The 16,330-nt window shown below is 39.4% G+C and overlaps 1 protein-coding gene across 1 annotated transcript in view; it reads right to left on the bottom strand.

Annotated features, from left to right (window-relative positions):
- CASP10 (caspase 10) overlaps positions 1-16,330 on the bottom strand; it is a 33,435-nt gene that overhangs the window by 6,353 nt on the left and 10,752 nt on the right. The window contains exons 4-7 of the mRNA XM_041737649.1: positions 15,871-16,006; positions 12,332-12,441; positions 4,936-5,044; positions 2,663-3,155 (exon numbers count right to left, since the gene is read on the bottom strand). Coding sequence (XP_041593583.1) covers positions 2,663-3,155; positions 4,936-5,044; positions 12,332-12,441; positions 15,871-16,006 — 848 coding nt within the window. The remainder of the gene's footprint in view (positions 1-2,662; positions 3,156-4,935; positions 5,045-12,331; positions 12,442-15,870; positions 16,007-16,330) is intronic.

Raw genomic sequence — 16,330 nt, 5'->3', positions numbered from 1 at the left:
GGTGGATAGATGATAGATGATAGATAGATAGATAAGTAGGAAAAAAAAAAAAAAAAAAGATAGATAAGTAGGTGATGAAGATGGAGAGGGACACTACTATTAATAATTCCCTCTCCATTCTTGGTTTGAGGAGGGATACAAAGATACACATGGCACAGTTCCTGAGCTTAAACACTTCAAATGCAGACATGAAGCATGTACCAAGTATGGCATATACACAAAATTCACTAATACAAGGCAGAAGGTCAACACCATATAAAAAGTGGACAAATCCCCTTCTTTTGTGGCCCCCAGAAGGCTCAGTCAGTTAAGCATCTGCCATTGGCTCAGGTCATGATCCCAGGGTCCTGGGATGGAGTCCCACATGAAGCTCCCTGACTGGTGAGGAGTCTACTTAGGTTCCTCTCTCCCCCTCTCTCTCATCACTCTCTCTAATAAATAAATAAAATCTTTTAAAAAAAAAAAAGTGGACAAAGTTCCATTGTAAGTTCAGTGGAAAAAGAGCACTTCCTGCTGGGAGATGATTCCATAGAGGAGTCTTCTCTATGAGAAGTCTGGGCTTGAGTGATATTTAGCATTTACCAAAATGTTCCAGGAGTAGGCCATTCATATACTCGAGAGCAAAGCACAGGCTCTCTGGAGATGGAACTCAATTGTGAATCATGCCTGGCTCCATCCCTTGCTGATTGTGCGCCACAGGCACAATTCACTGTGCCTCAATTTTCTAAGCCCTAAAATAAGGACTCTAAGAGTACCCATTTTAGGGACTGCATGAGAAGTAAATGAGATGCTTTATGGAAAACACATAACACTGGTTATCATATTCCCCTGACCATCATTTTTAATCTCATTAGTATTACTACTACTTATCCTCATCATGATTGCTATTTTCAGGTGGGAATGCAGGCCCTGTCTGTTTCTTTGTCCTTGCACCCTGTCTCATACCAGCTGTTCCCTCTGCCACTGGCTCTTCCCAACACTGACTCCTTCCTATCCCTCAGTCTCACTTGAAATATCACCTCTACTAAGAAGTCTTCTCAAGTAGCTCCCTGCCCCATTCTCTGTATTATCTTCTTTGCTTTCTTCATAGCAGGTATCACTTCCTGAAAGTATCTTATTGATTTAAATATTCACTCACATGTCTTTTAAAGATTTATTTATTTGAAGGGGGTGAGGGGAAAAAGGAGAGGGAGTCTTAAGTACACTCCACACTGAGTACAGAGCCCGACTCGGGGCTCAATCCCATGACCCTAAGATTATGCATGACCTGAGCTGAAACCAAGGGTCAAACACTTAACCGAATGTGCCACCCAAGGGCCCCTCACTTACATTTTCATTACCTCTCTTCCTCTCACTGGATGATAAGCTCTATGGAGAAAAGATTCTCTCTCATTCACAACTGTACCCTGAATCCCTAGCTCAGTACCCAGTAGAGTAGGCACATAGTAATAAGTCCTTGATAAATACTGCCTTGTCCCTGAAGTCACAGGACATTGGTCTTTAATGGCTATGGGGAAGGCGGGGAGGGCGGGGAGATGGAGGGATTAGTGAAGAAGAGGGAAAAGCTAAAGTTGATTCAAGATTCCAATCCTGAGTTTCCAATTCTGAAATCCCAGAAGACCACTGGGACCATTCCTAGAGATGGAGATTCAGGAGTAGGAGGCTGCTGGAGAGAACTAAGTAGATGAATTCAGGACCAGGCTCCAAGGGCAACACAAAGGTGGGATTCCAACAAGCTGCAAGAAACATATAAGACTGACCCAAAGAATGAGATATACCCAGTCAGTCACTGGCCTAACAAATATTTATCAAGCTAACAAGAGATAAGATCCATGTCAGGTGTGAGTATATAAAGCTGAATGAAACAACTCTGCTCTCCAAAAACTCAGAGATTAATGGACCAGAGATGGCAATTTGGGAGACATTTTCACAGAGGTCCAGTGGCTTCCAGGGATAGCTACCGTTGCCAAGAGCTATAGAGGACAGAAAATAGGGTCCAGGGCTAAACCATGGTGAAGGCCCATTTCCAGAGTACCAGGTAAGGAGCATGTGGCAGACACAGAAGGAAAAGTTGTCAGAGCAATGGCAGATCAAAGACATTATAATGCCAAAGACGACACAAGTAATCAGTAAATATGAGTCACTGAGAAAGCCACAAATAAAAGGCCCTCCTACCTTTATTCATACTGTTCCCTCTGTCCAGCATGTCTTTCACCCCAATTATTTACCCAACATCTATCTGTCATCTCTAGAAGCTTCCCCTGATCCTTCAAATCTGGGGAAGGTACTAGTTCTATGTGCTCCCATACACCTATGCTTTGGCATGTGTGTTTGCCGCAAGGGATGTTCTTCCCCCATCTAGTTTCTCTATCCCTCTAGACTGTGAGCAATTTGAGGTCAGGGACTGTGTTTTTCTTTAAATTCTGTATCTTTCTTTCCAGTTATATGCTGGTGTTCAATACAGGTTTGTTGGATGGATAGATGTTTGGATGGATGATGGATGAATGGATGGATGGGTAGATAGATGGATGAATGGATGATGGATGAATGGATCGATGGATAGACAGATGAATGCATGGGTGGTTGCATGAATAACTAAACAAACAGATAGACATATGGACAGATAAACAGGTAGGTGGATGGGACAACTCAAAACTCTCACCTTGGGACCAAGCTCTTCAGACGATTACACAGAGACTGAATATACCAGCTGCCTTTCTCCACATGCCGAAAGGATACATAGCCAGGGACAGTGGCCAGGCCAAGAAGGAAATCTGCATCATCGGGAATACTATCCTTAAGGGAAGAGGATACATGCTCAGGATTTACAGCATCTGCTTCAATGGATACAGGAGTTTGTATCTCTTTACCTTGACAGGCCTGGATAAAAAAGAGTTTGGGTTTATGAGCCAGACCAGGGCATTTCTGAGCTGTGAAATGAGACATGATCTCCCGAATGGGAACAAGGGTCCCATCTGAAGAGTAGACAGCTCCAAATTTCCCATGGGTCAAAACACAAAACACAAAGCAATCTCCATCAACATGGTCTGGATGACACTTAAATTCCTGCAGAACCTCGTCCAGATGTCCTTTTGTCACATTTTTATATATATGTACACTGAACCCAAGCCACTGAAACACAAGGCTCAAGCACTCTGTAAAAAAAAGGAAAGAAAGGGGAAACAATAAAATGAAATGAAATTGAGTGGAATGAAATAAAATGAAGGGATGAAACAACATGTAATGCTATTTGCACAGCAAAGAGCCTGAAGCTGATTTTTTACTTTCAAAACCACAAAATTTTACAATTTACCTGCCTTCTTATAGTTACCTATAGTGCTATCACAATGGTCCTGAGAGTCCGCAGAAGCCTGAGTTTCATCCTATTTCACAGATAAGGAAGCCAAGGCCCCAGAACTCTCCCACAGTCACAAATTAGTCAGCGGTGGAACCAGAGCTCAAATGTAGTTTTTCTCTAGCTGATGTGCTATGCTTTCCCCCAAAACCATGGAGTTGTAAATGGTCAGGGACTCTTGTCACTCAACAGGTTGGTGACACCTCTTCTATGGTCTAAATGTTTGTGTCCCATGAAAAGATGTTCAACATCATTCGTCATCAGGGAAATACAAATCAAAACCACAATGAGATACCACCTCATACCTGTCAGAATGGCTAAAATTAACAACACAAAAACAAGAGGGATGGGGAAAATGGGGAGCCCTCTTACACTGTTGGTGGGAATGCAAATCAGTGCAGCCACTCTCTCCAGAGAGAGTATGGAGGTTCCTCAAAATGTTAAAAATAGAGCTACCTAATGGTCCAAGAATTGCACTACCAGGTATTTACCCAACGGATACAAAAATACAGATCCGAAGGGATACATGTACCCAATGTTTATAGCAGCATTATCAATATTAGCCAACTATGGAGAGGACCCAAATGTCTGCTGACTAATGAACAGATAAAGAAGATGGAGTGGGGTGTGTACACACACACACACACCATGGAATATTACTTATCCAACAAAAACAATGAACTATTACCATTTGCAACAACATGGATGGAGTTGGAGTGTATTATGCTAAGTGAAATAAGTCAGAGAAAGACAAATACCATAAGATCTTACTCATATGTGGAATTTTTTTCATATGTGGAATTTAAGAAAACAGATGAACATATGGGAAGGGGAGAAAGAAAAAAAGGGGAGAGGGAAACAAGTCATAAGACACTTTTAATGCTAGAGAGCAAAAAAAAAAAAAAAAAAAAAACCAGAAAACAAAAAATGCTAGAGAGCAAACTAAGAGTTGATGGAGGAAAATGGGTGGGGGATGGGCCAGATGAGTGATGCATATTAAAGAGGGCACTTGTGATGAGCACTGGCTGTTGTATGCAAGTGGTGAACCACTAAATCCTACTCCAGAAACCAATATTGCACTGTATGTTAACCACCTAAAATTTAAATTAAAAAAAAAAGCTGTGTCCCCTCAAAATTCATATGTTGAAATCCTAACACCCAAAGTTAGAGGATGAGGAAGTGGGACCTTTGTGGGGTGATTAAGTTGAGGCAGAGCCTATAGGGAGACCCCAGAAACCTCCCTCACGCCCTCTGCCAAGTGAGGTTGCAGCACAAAGGAACATCTAGGAAGTAGGTTCTCACCAGGCATCAGAATGTCAGAGCCTAGATCTTGGACTTCCCAGCCTCCAGAACCATCAGAAATAAGTGTTTGTCATTTATAAGCCATCTAATTTATGGTATTTCATTATAGCAGCCCGGGTGGACTAAGACACCAGGGACTCCCAAGAGGCCAGAAGCATTTATGACAGCATTCTTACATTTAAATGGAAGATTAAAATTATAGAAAGAAAATGTAAAAATAAAAAAGTGATTTTAAGATCTCCAACTTGCATTTGATATACTATTCCAGATTTTCTTACCAGCATCTTTATCAGTCCCCGGTCTATCTGGCATTTTGGCAAATGTATGGTTATTGACAATAACACAATGGCCTCTGTGTTTCCGATCCATCCTGTACACATTTGTCTCCTTGAAAGAAGAAAAGATAGAACCACTTATTAGGGAATCCTCATTTTAAGGGTTTAATGTTAGTAACCAACCACTCCATTTATCAGTACCAATGGCTGAAACTTCTTAAGATTCAGGTACTGGCCTGGAATTAATCAATTAAGTCTAATGTGGAATGCCAGGTACTGATTAAATATCAGACTTCATTTGGTTTGACTGCAGACTGTCAATTAGCAGTGCCAAGTAACAAAATACGTATTTTAACTTTGGCAAATCAAGAGCTTATGCAAAAGTATCTTCTTTTTTGGATTAGCAAGGTGAAGAAAGCATTAAGTAAGGATCTAATGAGACAAATATATCGAATGCTTATCACTTTTCAGATGGTAAGGTCCTGGAGTGATCTGACTCCCCTGAAAATAGAAATCTCTTTTGTAGAAATCACAGTGAGAATTTTAAAATACATGCAATTATTTTTGAAGGCTACTGTAAACAGCATGTGATTACAAATAAGCTGAGTTGGCTTCAGTGGGGCCTCTGTGTGGCTACATGATCTCTTAAAAACACGGTATATCTTTGATTCAAGTAGAAAAGAAGTGGCTTCAGTCAATAGAAAAGAAAACTGTACCCAGAAATAATTTAAAGGCTCTGTGTGGCTATAATGATGCCAGCACTGCCTCCACAGCCAAAGGTCAACACACTTCTGATTGTTTCAGAAAAAGGTGGGAAGGACTGAGATAATCCCAGAGAGAGGAAGAAGAATCACAGAAACAAATTGCTCTGAACCCTCAAAGTCATTCAGGGATGGACCTTAGCTGGAGAAGATCTGAAGAAACTGTCTAAACTTTTGTGCTGGTTTCAGAAGTTAGAGGGCCAGTGGATGCTTCCAGCATCTCCACAGAGACCAGGGTTGCTCCATCGCCTAGAAAGAGAAGTTCTCAGACTCTTCCAATATCTGTCCCCCAAATTCTTATTTCCTTACAGAGGATGGTTTGCAAGTCAAGATCCCATGAGACCGCTCAAGTGTTTCTGGCAGAGAGCTTGGGTGGGCTTTGGCAGCATTTATCTGTTACTGCATATAGAGTGGCCGGGTGAATACCAAGAAACAGAAAGAGGGGAAAAAAGGGAAGCCCAGAGACCCAATCTGAGCAGGGTAAAAATCAGTCCCCAGCCCCAGTCACATCTCTGGCCCTGGCTAAGGGTTGCACTGCTCTGACATGTTCGGTTTATGAACTCCTTGGTTCCTCTAAATAAGAATCCACCACAGAGATGAAGCCACTGATGCATTGTCACATGACAGTACAGGAAAATGAAACTTGAAGCTTTTCTTCTCCCACACCCAGCAAGTTTTCAGTAGAATCCAACAAGCTCTGCCCTTGTCTCTGAGGCCAGAGTCAATTATTAACTACAGTTAAGGGTGAGCCCTGGGTGCATAGCTCAGGCTGAGTGAATCCAGTATCCCCAGACCATAGAAAACACCAAAAAGGAGCCAAACCACAGTTCTACAGAGCCCCTGTAAATTCCTCCTCTCTTTAGGAGACGATAATGTTCCAGGGAAGTAATCTCCAAACTTCCAAACCACAGAATTGCAAAACTAAAAGAAACTTACTGTTCAGAGAAGTGAAACCATTGCCTGAGCTCCTGGAGCTATACAGTGGTAGAGCAAGGGTCTTTGGAGGGGGGAGCTTGGAGTCAGACTGCTGGGTTCAGATCACAGCTTCACTCCTTTCTAGTCACATGACCCTTCAGGAAAGTACTTGGCCTCTTGAGTCTCCACTTCCTCATCATTAAGTGAGGCTAATCACCTATCTCCAGGTGACCGAAGGGTTCAATGAGATAAGCCCTAGAAAGCTCATAGAACAGTGCCTGGCACACAACTGCTCAGTAACGGTAACTCATCAACGTTGTATCGTGCTATCCCCTACTTAGGCAGAAAGCAGAGATTCCGGAAAGCAAAGTGTTTGGACTCCGAAGTATAAATTTCCAGGGGAAAAAAAAAACCAGTAAGCTGGCCTCTGCTAAACTATGTTTCACAGAGAGACTATACCAAAAACCTGTCCATAAGCCACTCAGCCCTGTAACAGACTCTGGAATATTTTCCTCAAGTCATGGTTTTGGGGCAAGGATTCTGGGCGCTAAACATACCAATGCCAAGTCCCTCCCTCTGGCCTACCCCACTCTGAAAAATACAAGCACCATCTGGAGCCACACCACACCAGATGTTCCCACAGAGTCAGCATTCGGCTCTGTCATGCTGGCTTATGGATTTTGGCCCTACCAAGTGTTCCCATCACTCCTTACAGAGCAGGATCTAAGTCTGAAGAGTAGAGGGAGAGAAGTTGCCTGCATTCCCCAGACGCTGTTGTGCACAGCGTCTAAGTAGAAACCACTCAGCCCTCTATATCCTCCCAGAGAAAAGCCTGGTATAATCCAAGCCTGAATTGAGAAAAGAGATGAATTCTCCACTAATTTGTTAACCTTCTCCCAAGTCACCTCAAATTGCTTAGTATATATCAGATGTTTCTATTCCTGCCATACTGATCCAAGTTAGGTAATTAAGTGTATGTATTAGAAGCATCTACCACTACCCCCTACGGGCTGATCTTGCCAGGCACCCTTCTGTTGAGGAAACAGGAAATGAATGAAATGCAAGGAATTCACAGAGTTAGGATGAGGCCCAAAAAGGTGGACTTGATGCAGAGAAGGAGTGACACTTTATCCCCAGCCATACAAAAGGCCAGCAGTGGGTGACTAAAAGAGAATCAACTCTCTCCTTTCAAAGGAGTAAGTTCACAAAGACACAGTGACAAAAATATAATATGACACATGCACAAGGATATCCATTCATTGCATTATTTGGAATAACTAAAGACTAGAAATCATCCTGATGTCCACCGATAGGAAGTGCATGAAAGAGCTGTGGTACACCCATGCAGGGCCACAGGATGCAGAGGACAATTTCTGTACACTTCTCTGCATTATACTGTTACATGAAGGAAGTAAAGTGAAGAATAGTATTTTAATGGGCTGCCTTTTTGATAATAAAGGGGGGACATGGTTGGGGTTTTTTTCAAAAGTAACAATAGGATAAATAAAAAATAAACTCATAAAAACTGCAGTCTATGGTGGGGGAGAGAAAGAGAGGCAGGAATGTAAAGTAGTCCCCTCTGAGTATACTCTCTTGATAGTTTTTACTTCAGTCCTACATGAACATTCTATACCATTAAATACAAAATTAAAACCTAGCCTAGGGCCTCATCTTTTGTGCATGATTCCCCCACCTCATTCACTCCACCCCCACACCCCTTGCCCTCAGCCTGCAACAGAAAGCCCCAAAGGTGTTCTGGTCAGGGGCTAACCCTGCCACTGTCTACGTGGTGGACAGCACCAGGAGACCTGTTTGAGGTGACTGGTAAGTTCCCAAGTCTCTAGGGATGCCTCCCTGCTAGAGCACTCCAGGCTTCCGGTGGCATGAGGTGGCAAAAGAATTTCTACGGCAAAGAGTAAAGTCCTCTGTGTGTCTGTGTGTGTGTGTGCATTTTCTACATGCACATAAGTATCTGAGCATATAAAAAACTATCTTCAAGCCAGACCAAAGCTGCAGTGCCTCACTCCTAGGCTGCACAATATATGAATTCCCCAACTTTGAAGAAACAAATGCAAAAGAATTTCAGTTTCACTCTTCAGAACACTTCCGGCTATTCTTTCCCCAAGCTACCTTTTCCTTCCTGGAAAATGCTAGTTTCTTTTGGCAACATCCAAGGGCCAGGCAAGCTGTTTTCTGGGTTTGTCCAGTTAGTTCTGAAAGTAGTCAAAATTTAAAGGGTATTAAAGGTAACACAGATGCAGGCTCTGCCCCAGGTCAAGTGTCCAAGAAAGCTTTAAAAGGAAGCTGTTGTTACATCTCCTCAATAGACGTGACTCTCCTTAAGAAAATCCTATGCCACACTCAGAAACATTGATTTGGTTTTTAATGTTAAATTAAATAATTAGGGGATATTACCTGAAAAACAGTTTCTTCTCATAAATGCAATGGTTGGCAGTGCTCTTTTACATAAGAAAACTTGTCAGGTGCAAATGAAAGATGGTATGATTTACCAAGTTTCATTTTATTCAGCGACAGGATTGCTTAGATTACTATTAAGAAAGACACCTTTCAACCCTGAGAGTCTAGGAGAAGGTATATAATCTGAGGTGCTGCCTCCCAGAGCCTCCTACACTCAGCTACCCCCATCTTCATCAGGCCATGGCCAGAGTCCAAAGTCAGCAAAACAACTGCATTTCAGATTCCAAGGTTGAGCCACACCCCTTACAAACTATTGAATTTCTACGGCAAAGAGTAAAGTCCTCTGTGTGTCTGTGTGTGTGTGTGCATTTTCTACATGCACATAAGTATCTGAGCATATAAAAAACTAGTTTAAAAAGTGAGTGGGGAGAAGAATTAGGAATAGTGGACAAAAAAAAAAAACTCTGGGGGGAGGAAGGAGGGCTCTTGTATAGAGCGGAATGCTGAGTGCTGACTTACAAATGTGGAGAAAATCCTGGAGTTTGAAAATCATTGCTTTTCAATGAACATAGTAAATATTGAATCATATTAGAATCATCAGTGCATACCCATCGATCTAGGGGAAATTCTTGATACAGAGTAGGATATTTGTATGGTCTTAAAATATCTCCCCACCTCTTGCTTATTAGTTGCAAGGGAAAAATAGTAACTATACAAAACTAACTGTATAGTGAAGAAATGAGACATCTTCATCAAATAATCAAAATCAGCATCACAAATGGGGGACAGATGGACACCACTGCCTCTAGATGTGATGCCCTGAGAAGGGTACATAATTTAGGTAATATTCTAGTGAGAACACGTTGCTTGAAATAAATCATAAGCAACACCAGATACCAAAAATGAGGAAAATTCTGTTTTTCAAAATAAAAGATGGTAGTGAGGGTGATTGTATTCTTCAAAAATGTCAATGTCAAAAAGAAAAGTTATAAAAAAAAAGTTATAGAAATGTTTAAAATTAGGGGAAACTAAAGAGACATGATAATACAATAATGATCCCAGATGAATTATGTATTGGAGGGGAAAAAAAGCTATACAGAATATTACTAGATCAACAGACAAAATTGAAATGTTAGAACTTCAACTTGGTGAAAGTATTGTATTAAGTAAACTTGACTAGCATCAATAACTGTACTATATATAGTTGTGTAAAACAATATCTTAATCCTTAGGAAATACACAATAAAGTATTCAGCAGTAAAGAGCCATGATGTGTGCAAGCTACTCTCAAAAAGTTCAGAAAAAAAATTGTGTTTACATAAATAGATGATAGAGAAAGATAGAGAAAGCACACAAAGGTTAACACAAATGGGGTAAAAGTAAACAACAGGTAGGTGAATCTAATAAAATAGTATACAGTGTTCTTAGTATTATTCACATTCTTTCAACTTTTCTATAGATTGAAATTATTTCCAATGTAAAGATTAAAAAATGGTAAATGTAAAAAATATGAAATCATGAAAGTAGTAAAGAAGCTATCAAAGAATTTTTTAAGAATAAAAAATAAAACTTCCACAACAACCCAATTAAAAAATTGGCAAAGGACTTGAATAGACAATTCTCCAAGAAAGATAATACAAAGGCCAACAAACACATGTAAAGATGCTCAATATCACTAATCATTAAGGAAAGGCATATCAGGGCAGCCCGGGTGGCTCAGCGGTTTGGCGCCTACCTTCCGCCCAGGGTGTGATCCTGGAAACCCAGGATCGAGTCCCACATCAGGCTCTCTGCGTGGAGCCTGCTTCTCCCTCTGCCTGTGTCTGTGCCTCTCTCTCTCTCTCTCTCTGTGTCTCTCTCATGAATAAATAAAGAAAATCATTAAAAAAAAAAAAAGAAAGAAAGAAAAAGAAATTACAATTCTTTAAAAAAAAAAAAAGGAAAGGCATATCAAAACTACCATGAAATACCATCTCACACCAATTAGGATGGCTACTATCAAAAAACAAGAAAATAGCAAGTGTTGACAAAGATGTGGAGAAACTGGAATTCTCATGCATTACTGGCAGAAATGCAAAGATGCAGCTGCTATGAAAACCAGTATGGAGGTTCCTCAAAAAATGAAATACAGAATTACCATATGATCCAGCAATTCCACTTCTGGGTACATATACCCACAAGAATTGAAAGCACTACCTCAAAGAGATATTTGTATGCCCATGTTCATAGCAGTATTATTCACAATAGCCAAAGATGGAAGCAACTCACGTGCCCACTGAAGAACAAATGTATAAACAAAATATGGTATATACACACAATGAAATACTATTCAGCCTTAAAAAGATAGAAAATTCTGACACAGATAAACCTTGAGGACATTATATTAAGTACAATAAGCCAGTCACAAAAATACAAATACTCTATGAATCCACTAATACGGGGTAACTAGAGTAGTCAAATTTATAGAGATATAAAGTAGAATGGTGTTCACCAGGGGCTGGTGGGAGGGGGGAATAGGTAGTTACTGTTTAATAGATATAACATTTCAGTTTTGCAAGATAAAAAGAGTTCTGGACATTGGTTACACAACAATGTACATTTAAAAATAATTAAGATGATAAATTTTATGTTGGCTTTTACCACAATTAAAAACAAAAACCAAAAAATTCCAAGGCCAAGATAACTTCATTGATACTGATAGCTGTTAGCAGGATAAAACTGCCCAAATTTGCTGGGAAGAAACATAAATCCCAGAGAAGAATGTCAGATGTATCTCTCAAAGATCCTGATCATGTTATAAGAAACAGACTGCAAATCTCCCAGTGTTTCCCCTGTACTCACCCTTCTACTGCTGGGCACTACAGGAACCAAATCTTGTCCTCTGGAAAGGACAGGCTACATAATTTGTGGCACTCCATACAAGATTTGAGGCCCCCTTTTCAAACATTATTAAGAATTTTTAAAAAGTGACAGCTAAGCATTAAAAACATGGGTCAGGTAGGACTACACAGGCTATTATGCTTAGGAAATTGGCCTTGATCAGATTGCATAAGAACAGAACCACTTCAAAGCAACCCAGTGGTGTACTGGAGTCAACTCGAACCAGCTAGTGAGAGCCATTTGTCAGATTTCCAGAAATTCTATAATTAAATTGATGTCATGTTGGTACATGAAATCAGCTATGGTGGGAACATTTATACCAAACACTACACATCAGGGTCTCTCTCTCTTTTTCTTTGGGATGGTGTTGAGGGTGGAGAGAAGAGCTGGTGGTGAAACATTTACCAACCCATCAATGAACCTACCGATAAGGCTCCATGGAACTGATTAATGTCTGAACGGGAAAATAGTTCTTCCTCTTTTTGATGCAATGACTCCGTTTCCATGTCTACAGGAGGTGTCGCTACCTCGGAGGCTGCAAATAGAACCGAGGATAGTAAAACAAAAATCATCTTCTAACTAGTAGCAATCCAAGATAACCAATCACCAAAAGAAATTATTTTACAAGGACCTGTAGATTTATAGTGCCATTTGCTTAAAGAAAAAAAATGTGAACTTATAAATTGTTTTTCTTTATCATTCTATTCTCATTCCTTTTATTATTATATTTTATTTCTGATTGCTTATGTTTTTATTATTTTTGTCATTTTGTTAGTTCCTTAAGATTACTATATACTTTCCTAAATACTATTTCAGAATTTATGGCATTTAAACGTGTCACATAATGGCCAAGTAGAAATTACAAAAGCATTACCTCCAAAAACAAATCAGAACTCAGACTATAGCAAAAAAGATAAAGAAGAAAGAAAAGAAAAAACCATTCAAGAAAAAAACATTCAAAAGTGGTGATTAAATAGATATTTTATGTACATAAGACACATTTCTATAGAACCATTAATAAAAAGAGCTATGTCTGTATTATATACATGGAGAAATGTGAGATGCATTAAGTGGGACTAAAGCAAGTTATAGGATATGATTAGCATGATTTTAGTTAAATATATATTTATCTAGCTATCTACACACATATACATACAAATTGTCTCTTTATATATTCTCCAAACAGTGCAAACAGTGATTATCTCTAGGGAATGGGCTGGCAGTAAATAAACCTTCTTTGAATTTTTATTTTTGGGGCACCTGGGTGGCTCAGTGGTTGAGCGTCTGCCTTTGGCTCAGAGTGTGATCCCAGGGTCCTAGAATCAAGTCCCGCATCGGGCTCCTGCATGGAGCCTGCTTCTCCCTCTGCCTATGTCTCTGCATCTTTCTCTGTGTCTCTCATAAATAAATAAATAAAATATTTTTAAAAATTTATTTTTAATTAAGATACGTTATCTTTAATAAGAAATTTAAAATAGTAAAGCAGACATCAAGGCTCAAGAAAATTCAGAAAGCTATCCTAGTGGTCCCCAAATACAGCTTGTGTCCTAATCAGATACAATGGACTTTGACTTTACATCACATTCACTTGCAGAAAAGTCCAAAATCTGCCTACCTACTATCTTTTCAGTCTTTTAATCCTTCATCCTAAATGGCAGAAATAAACACAAGCTCTTAAACCTATACTAAAGTTAATACTGAAATATTGATATCTGATAAATATATATATGCATATATATATTTGGTCTTGCCCTCTTTTTCCTGGCACAGAGCTCCTAAAACTCTTGGAATCTCTGAACTGTTAGAGTGTCTCTTGCTAATAAGATGTTAATGAGATGACTGGTAATTGGGGCTTCTGGGTAGCCTCTGGAGGGAAGCAGTGTGCCAGAGGAATAAATCTGTGGTCAGAGAGTTGGAACTTTCAACCCCATACTCAGACCTCTGGGAAGGGGAGAAGAGCCAGAGCTTGAATTAATCGTGATGGCCAATGATTTAAATTAATCGTGCCTACATATGAAGCTTCCATATAGAACTCTAACTGAAGGGGCTTGGAGAGCTTCTTGGTTGGTAAATATGTGAAGGTGCTGGGGAGGTGAGCTGCCTGGAGAGGGCCTGGAAGCCTTATGCCCCTTCTCTCATACCTTGCCCTATGCATTTCTTATATTTGGCTGTTGCTGAGTCAAATCTTTTTATAATAAACAAGTAATCTAGTAAGTAAACTGTTTTCCTGAGTTCTATGAGTTGTTCTAGCAAATTACTGAACTGAGGACAGGGTCATGGGAACCCTCAGTTTATAGCCAAATGGGACAGAAGCCATGGGTATTCTGGGGACCCATTAATTTGCGACTGGTGTCTGAAGTAGGGGGCAGTCTTAGGGCACTGAGCCCTTAACCTAATTGAGTTAAGGTCTGTGCTAACTCTGGTTAGTGTCAGAATTGAAATAAATCATTAGACACCCTGATGGTATCTGTAGAGAATTAGAGAATTACTTGGTATGGAAAAATCCTACCCATCTATGTCAGAAATGTTCCAGAAGTGTTGGTGTGATAGGAGCAGAGGACAAGTTTGTTTGTTTGTTTTCTTTTGACATCCAAAAGAGATCAACCAGCAGGTAGGTTGTAAAAAAGAAAAATCAAAATTAGAATTCTTCTGATATAAAGCTCACGTCTTAAGACTCACTGAGCCATTTACTACATAAACATTAGAGTACCTTCTCCAGAGTTCAACTACCCAGAACAATCTGACCACCTGCCTGTTTATTTTGTGTGGGGTACTAACTACAGGAAAATGGGAATGTAATCGGAAAAAACAATCTTAGCATTCAGAGCTCAGTGAGGATTCCAAAAGTACTTTTGATATCAACTCCCAGCTAAAAAGCTGAGAAATAAAATTTCTCATTTGATAACTTAGGTTAGAAGAAACATTTTATTCTTCATAACTTATACTTAAATTATGCATTTATTCATTACTTTAGTTATTTTGGGGGATTTTAGCAATTTAACAACAGTGTATTTTGTTCCTCAACACATTTTGTATTTATAGAATTCTTAGAGAGAAGTTTCCTTTTAGATAGTTTCGTTTTTAACCAAAGACATTTGCACACCAGATTGACTCCCTGAATTAAAATATGGGTGTGGCATAAAGTTTCATGAATATACTCATTCATTTCTATTTCTGGAGAAAAAGAAAGGTGGAGAAAAATAACCTGGAAAAACACAAACTTAGTCTATTGATAAACAGTAAGCAAATCATCCAGGTGTTATTTCCATCCTCTGCTATACCTCTAGCATTACTATATTTACAAGACACAATTAAAAAAACAAACAAGAAAATAAAATTCTTCTTCCTCGTACTAATTCTAAGAATATGAAAGTTTTCATGACTTTCTGACAAACATATTTATAGCAACATGTTTTATTCTATGCTAGACATGTATTTTTTTAGGAATTACTTCATTTGACCCTCAAAACACCCACGAGGTATGTACTATTATTATCTCCATTTTATGGGTGAGGAAAGTGAAACAGAAAGGCTAAGAAAAGAACCACTGCCCCATTAATAAGTGGAGTCCTGGTAATCTGACTCGCTAGACCTCATTCTTAATCCCCATGCTACCCCACCTCCTTCATTACTTCACTCAAAACAATTTTCTATCTCTCCCCTCCTATAAAAATGAGAAAAAGACATTTATTTTTTTTAAGACATTTATCTAAAACTACTTTTCTTCACTAGAATATAAGCTCCAAGATAGCAGGAGCTTTGCTCTATACATCTTCTAGGCACCTTCTAAAACCGTGCCTAGTTCCAAGTATGCATTCATAAATAGGTCTTGAATGAATAGATAGGGAGAGAGTTCTGGCTTTCCCAAGGGAATATTATCAGAGTGATGAGTAAACATCATATACCACCAATTAGTTCAAGAATTTCATGGTCTCGTGCAAGCAAATAAGTGTAAGCTACTTACCTTTCTTTCTTTTGTATCTTTCAATCTTTCTTATAAGGTTAGGTACAACTTTTCTAAAGAGATCCTCCAGTAACCCCAGATTATCCTCATCTATTAGAGCTTGTTTCTCCAAATATGCCAGGAAACTTAGAGGGGTCTGCAAGAGAATCAATGGAGTCACATTTACTTGCCTTCTGATGATCCATTCATTCTTTAAACATTACCTGCATGGTCTCTAGTCACCAAGTCTCACAATGACGAAAAAGGTACAGTGTTTGTCCCTGAGAAGTTCAATATATGGGGGAAGAGGCATTGCCAAGTAAATTATCTATATTAATAACAAATACCAAATATACATAACTCACTATATACCAGGCATCACTTGCTATATATTACCTCAAAAACAAGCCAATAAAGCTAGATACTATTATAACCCCCATTTTAAAGATGAAATTACTGGAGTTCAACAACTTGTCCAAAC

Source organism: Vulpes lagopus, chromosome 22 (genome assembly GCF_018345385.1).
Source record: "Vulpes lagopus strain Blue_001 chromosome 22, ASM1834538v1, whole genome shotgun sequence".
In the NCBI taxonomy this organism is placed as follows: domain Eukaryota; kingdom Metazoa; phylum Chordata; class Mammalia; order Carnivora; family Canidae; genus Vulpes; species Vulpes lagopus.
The sequence above is the reverse complement of the archived record's forward strand: the minus strand, read 5'-3'. Positions and strand labels throughout refer to the sequence as shown.